At 41.2% G+C, this 9,178-nt stretch overlaps 1 protein-coding gene across 1 annotated transcript; it reads left to right on the top strand.

The window, feature by feature from the left end:
• Positions 1-366: 366 nt before the first annotated feature.
• On the top strand, positions 367-3,394 carry LOC308316644 (uncharacterized protein). The gene is made up of 5 exons (XM_080765337.1): positions 367-412; positions 831-1,155; positions 1,379-1,475; positions 1,917-2,003; positions 3,180-3,394. Exons 2-5 carry the CDS (start codon positions 1,014-1,016, stop codon positions 3,244-3,246), a joined length of 393 nt encoding a protein of 130 aa, XP_080621463.1. The 5' UTR covers positions 367-412; positions 831-1,013; the 3' UTR covers positions 3,247-3,394.
• Positions 3,395-9,178: the final 5,784 nt, after the last annotated feature.

Here is a 9,178-nt window from a genome sequence, read left to right as displayed (position 1 = left end):
CCCCAGCATCCCTATTCTGGGGGGAGCGTTCAGCAAAAAATAGCAGATCTACAAGCTCACACCGCGTTGCAACGTGTTGTGAGCTTGTAGAGCTAATGCTTTCTTCTTTCTCTCTCAGGATGGAAATGGCAGACTCAGCTGAAGCCTCTAGAGATCTGCAGGTCTGTCCATGGATGGATGGGAGGACGGAGATCTGGGTAGACGTCGCTGGAACGCCACTGCTGGACAGGGTACACGCACACACACACACACGCACACACAGAGCAAAGCTAATTTGGTGTGTTTTTTTTCTTTTCTTTATTTGTTAGAATGGAGATATCGATAGACGAGCTGATGTTCCCGGACAGAGATCCGTTCCAAAGCTCCCCCCCCCCCCCCCCCCGGGGGCTTCCTCAGAGGACTCTGATGAGCTGTGAGTAGGAATAGTTCTTTCTTGTTTCTGAGGATGGATAACTGCTTTTGTACTGTTATGGCACGAAGAATGGCATCATTTACTACAGTAATCCAAATGTTTTAAATATTTTATGATAAATCTAAATGACTCTGCACAATAGTTTGAGAGTCAATATCTCATCTGCTTTTAGAAGCACTTGAATAAAAAATGACAAAAGATGTTGAGGACTGTACATGTGTTGATGCCTCCTAGTGGCACTGTGGTTGAATGTCTGTCAGCCTTCCAAGCTAATCAAAGTCTTAATGACACTACCACTTCAACCCCAGCATCCCTATTCTGAGGGAGCGTTCAGCAAAAATAGCAGATCTACAAGCTCACACCGCGTTGCAACGTGTTGTGAGCTTGTAGAGCTAATGCTTTCTTCTTTCTCTCTCAGGATGGAAATGGCAGTAGACGCAGCTGGAGCCTCTAGAGATCTGCAGGTCTGTCCATGGATGGATGGGAGGACGGAGATCTGGGTAGACGCTGGAGGACTTCGGACCTGGGCCTGGATGGATGGGAGGACAGAGGACGGAGATCTGGGTAGACGCTGGAGGACTTCCGACCTGGGCCTGGATGGATGGGAGGACAGAGGACGGAGATCTGTGTAGACGCTGGAGGACTTCGGACCTGGGCCTGGATGGATGGGAGGACAGAGGGCGGAGATCTGGGTAGACGCTGGAGGACTTCGGAGAGGAACTCAACATATACGAACCGCTTCGGTGAGGAACTCGACAGTACGAACCGCTTTAGGGTTGGGGCTTTTTTTATAGGCTTTATAGTAAAAAGCCAATAATCGTCCGTTGCCGATAATCGGTCAATCCCTATTCTTAAACGTTACTGTAAGTGCATGTGTATGTTGTGACAGGACACACACCCACACACACAGCAAAGCTAATTTGGGGTGCGTGTGTGTCTGTCTGTCTGTCTTTCGTTCTTTGTTAGAATGGAGATCTCAGCCGATGCCCGAGATCCGAAGCTTTCCCTGGGTGTTTCCGCTGAGGACTTCTGGGTCGCTGGGAGGCTCGGATGGAGCTGGAAGGTTCGGTAGACATCACTGGAACCCGTTTAGGCCTGTCGGAATTTGAGGTTTTATAATGGCCGATTTAATTGTTTCTCAAATAAATTACTAGTAACAATTTAATTGCGTCATAACATAACATTCTAAATAAAACTTTGGCTTTTGTAGGCTTTGTAAACCAAAAGCTGCACATGGCATAATTCAACAACTTTATACACTAAAAGAGAAGAAAATTACAAAGTGACACGTTTAGAGCTTGTAGATCGGTTGCTTCCATTATTTCTTTAAAATGTTTGACAATATATGAACATTTTCAACATGGAGACGATTATGACTAATCTCTAAAAAAAGTATCTCAAATACTTGGCGATTAGGTAATTGTGACAGGCCTAAATCCTTCTAGTTGTGTTTTTTTATATCATGTTCTGTAATCAGTTAGGGTTGACTATAGACTTTTTTTAGGAACAAGATCATCATGCCGGTGAAGAGCACGTTTCTAGCCGATGGAGCAACTATTTCTGATCACCTTTGGAGTTACATCACAGCAAGGTAACTATACAACACACGCACACACACTATGATCATGACATGACATCAGCTTGTGACTGCAACTTGTTCCTGTTCGCAGATGACTCGGCACTGCTAGTCTCGGACAGGAACAAACTGCAGGTTGAAAAGGCCCTCAGCTCTGAACTCGGTAGAATCTGCACCTGGCTCGCTGATAACAAACTATCTTTACACCTGGGAAAAACTGAATCCATTCTCTTTGGATCTAATAGTAATCTCAGCAAGGCAAATGGCTTCTTGGTTAGAGTTGGTGACAATGTTATCACACGTAAAGATGAAATTACCTACCTAGGTTCCATCCTGGAGGCTAATCTTTCCGGTGATAAAATGGCCACCAACGTAATCAAAAAAAGTCAACCAAAGAACAAGATTCCTTTACAGGATCTCCTCACTGGTCAACAAAAACACCTTGAAGACCTTAACAGGAGCCCTCGTACAAGGTTTCTTTGACTATGCATGCACCTCCTGGTACCACAGCACCTCAAAGGCCCTTAAAACTAGGCTCCAGACCTCCCAAAACAAACTGGTCAGGCTCCTACTTGGCCTCACCCCCCGAACCTACCTCACTCCTGCCCACTTTGACAGGCTGGAATGGCTTAGGGTCGACGACAGAGTACAGCATCTTGCAATGGGTCTGGTCCACAAGATTCGATACACCACCAAGATACCCATGTACCTGTCTAGATACTTCCTTTATGTTAACGAAGTCCACACCCACAACACCAGAGGGAGTGCAACGAACCATGTACAACCCAGATTCGGCACAAACAAGGGACTAAATTATTTTCACTCCTATGCCACCAAAATGTGGAACGCCCTACCAACAGTCATTAAGACATATGAATCCCTTGACTCCCTTTTTCCCCTCACTGTATAAGTTTATTTTCCCTTTTTACCTCCTTTATGATGAATTCCTGTTCTGTTCTTTGACTATATAGAAGTGTCTTTGTACGTCTCTAAATGTTTTGAAGAATTGAACATGGTGGACCCTCTTGTAAACAAGTGTAATGCTTAATTGGGTCGTCCACTTGCAGTTAACAGTCTTTTTATTGAGTTTGTGCTTGACATGTACTGTAATTCTGCAAACTGTTAATAAATATTTCAATCAATATTGTTTTATGAACAAAGTAGTAATGAGCATTTCTTTCTTTTCTTTAGGACGTTGCTGGTCTCCTGTGTGGCTCCATCTGGAGGTCACCAGGGTTCTGAGTCACTCAGATCCTGACTGGTAGTGGTGATATGTAGATGTGATCAATCAGGGCTCTAAACAATAAAATAATAAACCAATATAAATAACTAGATAATAATATAAATAAATGGATAAAACGAACGATAAAAAAATAGATTATAGTAAAATAAAAGTAAATTAAAATAGTAAAATAAAAGTAAATTTAAATTAGTAATAGCATAGTAATGGATAAAATAAATATAATTAGTAATATAGACAATAATACATAAAATAAATTAAATGATCAATACAGTAATGCATAAAATTAGTAATAACAGTAATACATAAAATAAATAAATGCATAAAAAATAAAATGAGTAATAACGGTAATACATAAAACAAATACTATTTGTAATGCATGAAGTAAAATTAGTAATAACATAGTAATACATCAAATAAATACAATTAGTAATATAGTTATACATAAAATTAGTAATAACATAGTAATATATAAAATACAATTAATACATAAAATAAATTCAATTACTTTGTGTTGTTATAGAATGACTTAAAAAAACAAACAAAAAATATCAATCACATCTACATATCACAACCAGGCTATATTGCCAGCAGGCAGGTGGACTGTAGACTCACTACAGCTGTTGCGTGGCTAGTCTGCTATCCGCGAACGTCTCCACGCTGGTTTCCTAAATGCTGTTGGCACTCTGGACTCTGAATTCTGCGATCATGTGCTTCAGAAGAATGATGCTGCGTCACCTGTGCGGTGACAATTTCCGGTCTTTGGAAAGCTGTGACGTTTGCAGCTGTTCTGTCAAGATGGCCAATCTGCAAGCTGAGCTTGTGGATGAGATGTGCAATAGCCTAGTGCTTTGTGTTTGAGCCCTGTGCAGGAGCTACAAGACTGCCGGTTTGGATTGCTCTGTGCAGTTTTAACCACGTGACGCCTGCAGCACACTGTCAAGTGTGCAGGTGGACAGTTCTGAGCGGACGGCTTCGCCTTGTTTTTTGTTATAAAACTGTGGTGACGCTGTGTAACGTAGGCCTGAGGGCGGTTGCTCTGATAGACTTAAAGAGAGCCTTGTAGGAATTTTTTTACCTGATGTGATTTCAGGGTCGTTTCGCCTACTTCTACGTCCGGAGAGTTGTGATATTGGTTTTGAGTTCTTAAATGAATAAATGGGGGAAATGTCAAGGAAATGTGGAATGCTTGTACATTTAAGGACGTCATAAACCAAGCCATGAGAAGCTGTTGTCTGTGACCTGTGACATGTGTGGTTCTGAAGGGGTCTTCTGATGTCATGTATACAAGACCCACCCACCCCTGGGGGGGGGGGGGTAATAATGTATTTAAGCTAAAGCCTGACTGAGATGTGTTGAGTCAGTACGGTGTTCCATTGTAACGCGTCACTGCTGTCTCCGTATTCGAATACATTCTATTCCAATACTCTGAAACTCTGAATTGTGTCTGTCTCATTATTGTTGTTTCAACTATGTTATAAGTGCTCACCGACAGATTTCTTTAACATGTCATATATCTGTAAATATTCATTATTTTCTTGTTAATAAATTATTGCATTTATACCCGGGTGTCCGTTATATGTCCATTACCCTTAGATCGCGCCGCTGCGGATTTATTTATTTCCCAAATGGTCTAAAAATGAGTTATTTAGCGTACTTTTACCAATTAATTAGCCTATACACAGACAACGACTGATTAGCCTATTTTGGACGATATGTGTCTTTTCTAGAGTCGGTGTGTTTAGTCTCACTATAGTCTGTGTAGATTACCCGGCGGTGTTGCTGCCCCTCCCGGGAGTCGCGGCTCATGGCTCTTCACAGACGGCACAGAGACAGCAGTCACTCCGCTGAACGTGTCAGTGTTGCTGCAGTGGTGTGAACTGTGAACCGTGCGGGCACTGGTGGTGGTGCTGAGTTCTGACAGCCGAGTCACAGCTTCTTCTTCTGAATTACTTTATCTTTGCCTTGGAAAATACATTTTGCGTTTTGCTGTTTCCCAAAACAAACCAGCGCGCGCTACTGTTTGCTACAAAGCGACTGGAAGCGCACGAGGTTTACAGACATACCAATATTAGCCAATCATATGCTGATTAGGCCAGTTGCTGTATAGCCTACCTACCCGATCACCAGGGAGCAGCAACAACACACACACACACACACTACACACACAATAGCCTTCTATATAATGCTGCGCACATATATTATATATATTTAAAAAAATACCCAGCATAATTTTTATAGCCTTACACACCCGCCGCCTATGGGCACTGTACTGTAGGCATATAATACCTGGCTAGGTGAAAACAAAAGAAACCTGATTAGCATTTGAGTACTTTTAACACCTCTGAACAGCCGGCGGAGAGGTTCACATTTTCGGAATTTTGCGACAGTCACAGAGGGTCAATAATTCCCAGAAAATCTGTAATGTTAATATAAAATGTCCACGAAAATCTTCATGGGGGCTAAAAGGGGCTATTTAATTCTTCATGGGGGCTACAGCCCCATAGCCCCCACAGACTCGACGTCGTTGCTCCTAATTGTGTAAAGCAAGAACCAAAAGTCTTTCCATAGAGTTAGATTATTTGGGCTGGCACGACGGCCCGCACGTCCCGCACCATCTAATGAAGTCATCCAACCTTTGAAAACTCCAGAGCCTTGTCAATTCACTGCACTATCCTTGTGAACTGGGTAAGAATTGTAGACTACCTTTGAAGACACTGACGATCTCTTGATGCGATATCAAAATTTGTCCAGCTTTAGGTGATAAAATGTTTTATGTAACTGAACCCAATTTCAGATTAATTTGCACTATATGAAGTTGCTTAACCTTGACCAATTGTAATTATCCAGCAGCAAAAAATATTTGATGAACAAAAATTGCTTGTATTGTTTGGATAAGGTGGTTATGTACATACATTCGTAGGTTTGATGTTTGAATATTGTTTTATTTCAGGGTGTATGCAGGTGTGCATAGTATTACTTCGTAGACTTTTGTTCTCTTAAAGGGGAATACCACGTTTTACTGTCATTAGTATACCTTATAGCTTTTGTGTGGAAATAATAAAAAAAAGTCCCCCCCCCCCATTCTGTGTTTCCTAGAACTGGAGATCTGAAAATCATTAACATGTACTTCATCATGTTAATGATTTTTTTCAATGACATACGGTAGTAAAATGTTGAAAATGAGTGGAATTCCCCTTTAAACAGTCTCCTTCATTTCCTCCTGAACAAGTTAAGATGAATGGGTTTAATTTCCATTTGAAATCCCTGAAAATAGGATGACTATTTTGTCAAACATTATTCTAGCCCCTGAAGAAATGATATGATGAATTAAAAAGAATTGAAACGAGGGCTTTGTTGACATTGGGAGAATTTCCATTAGAAAAGGCCAAGAAAATGAAAGATGTTTCCTCAAACCCTGATATGACAGCAGTGCATCATTCACTCTTGGCAGCTTAATGCTGCTTTTTATGCTTGAACCTTGGATTAATGCTATCTTCAATTCTACAACACAATTTTCAGGTGTCCTCTCCTCCTGTCCTTAATCCGCTTAGTTTGTGTCTATCCATGGGGAGCAATTTTGAGCACTGAGTAAGGACAGGAAACCGCCTAATTCCACTGATAGAGATCTTCGCTGATTTGGAAAGTGAAATCAAAAGTCCTTTAATCATCCCATGGTGTTGTAACCGAAGCACTTTCTTCCTTACTTTGCCCTGGACAAGGAGAAACAAAAACAGTGTTCCATAGGGTATTACATTTTAATGGCATTATTACAGCAGGCGACTACAATTAGTTCATCAGCAGAATGGAGAGAGAATTTTCAACGGCACAGCTCGCTAATGACAGTCCCAGGGATGCTGGCACAGCAAGGGACTATGCAACTGGATCACTCAAACACAATATTTAGAAGCATAAACAATTGCTCACAAGTCTTAATGACAACCCAGTACCTGGCAAACATGTCCACCGTAAGATGAACTAAAGTAGGCTATAGAATGGGGTTGGTAGGTTTAAGTATGTAGGACTAGTAGCATGCCAAAGGTTGTGCTATTGCCATAGAGAATGCATTGGGCGTTTAAGTTAAATAACTCAGAAACTACAAAACATTTAAAAGTAGCATTTTTTTCATCATTTTTGACCATGGGCTATAGCCCATATTGTACGGCATACTATAGCATGCCGTTTTTCATCATTTTTGAGGATTTGAACAAAATGAAAAAATGAAAAAACGATGGGCCCATCGTTTATTTCATAATTTTTTATCCTCGTTTTTCATCATTTTTGACCATGGGCTATAGCCTATATCATAAGACATTCTATAGCACGCTGTTTTTCATCATTTTTGAGGATTTGGAAAAAATTAAAAAAAAACGATGGGTTATAACTATAGCATAGTTTTTTTCCCCCATTTTTTCACTTTTCTTTTCATCCTCGTTTTTCATCATTTTTGACCATGGGCTATAGCCCATAATCGTACGGCATACTATAGCACGCCCAGCTAACATGTCCATCTGGGCCCAATTGGGTTTTGACATGGGCTGCTATGGGCATGGGTTCCAAGTGGGCCGTGCACCCAGTTTTCACAAAGGGCCCACCCATGTTAGCCCATATGGGCTTACATGGGTTTCTAACTGGATCTTAGGTGATATCCAAATGGGCCATTTTATTTCAGAACCATGTGTGCGCCACCTGTATTTGCCTATATGGGTTTGAACTGGGATCTGATTGGGCCTTAAGTGGGTACCAGCTGGGCGAATTATATGTGACCCATGTAGGCCACACTTGTGTCCGCCCTCATTGTCTTCCGTCCTGTTTCTGTTGTCACCTGCTGCCTGAAAAGGAATCTTTGAAAGGTGTCATAGTTTTAAAAATATAGTGCTTTCAAATTTGAGAATTTTAACATGGGGCTCAATGGCAGATTTTGGCACGTCAAAAAATCACTTTCACCTAGCATGAAACATGCGTAAGCTAATTAAGAACGTAACAGTGGAATATATATATAATGAAGCTATACATATAAACTATACATATATACACTATAAAGTGCAATGAGTACATAAAAAGTCTATCTAAGTCTACATAAGTGCTACGGGGCCATGGATGTCTTGTCTATGTATATTCTCTTTCCCATTGTAAATTGCAAGCTTCTTTGTCAAATGGGGAAATAGAAACAGACAGTATCAGCGTCCATGGACTTTTTAAGTTATGTCAAACCAATTTATTTTGCCATAAGCAGACTGAGTTATATGTCTACGGTATAGCCTATATAAATCCCATTCGAGATATCCACTACAATGTCTAAATGTTTTATGTGTCCTATAAATTTGAAACTGAAATTGGTTATGTCATCCACGTATGTCGGTGTTGTGTAATCAGGGATTGTGTAGCCAATCAGGGATTGTGTATTTTTGGTGGCGTCACTCGGCCAATCAGGGATTGTATTGGCACTGCGTATGTCGGTGACTGATTACGTAACTATGTATGTTTATGTAAAAGCGATGATTCACCGAAAATACACAATCCCTGATTGGCCGAGGTAGTCACCGACATACGCAGCTGAAAACAGTACTTACGTAACAATTAACTAGAGTCAAATGTTACCACACAGCAGGGCATGCATGTGACCACTTTGCTGCAGTGATTGCGACTGTACGTCGCATTTACCTGCATCTCAAGTCCATCAGTTAGTTAGTCACCCCACACCTCCATATATGGTCACGCCTTGTGACAGCACTTCCATATATGGTCACACCTCGTGACATCACGCCTCCATATATGGACACGCCTCGTGACATCACGCCTCCATATATGGTCACGCCTCATGACACGTCACACCACCATATATGGCCATCTCCATATATGAAGATCACGACACTAACCAAGGATAACCAACCATACTTGGAGAAGACTGGATCATCACATCTGCTAATTATATGGAGCCAGCCAGCAA

The sequence above is a fragment of the Protomyctophum bolini genome (genome assembly GCF_963924005.1).
Source record: "Protomyctophum bolini genome assembly, chromosome: 6".
Classification (NCBI taxonomy): Eukaryota; Metazoa; Chordata; class Actinopteri; order Myctophiformes; family Myctophidae; genus Protomyctophum; species Protomyctophum bolini.
The sequence above is the reverse complement of the archived record's forward strand: the minus strand, read 5'-3'. Positions and strand labels throughout refer to the sequence as shown.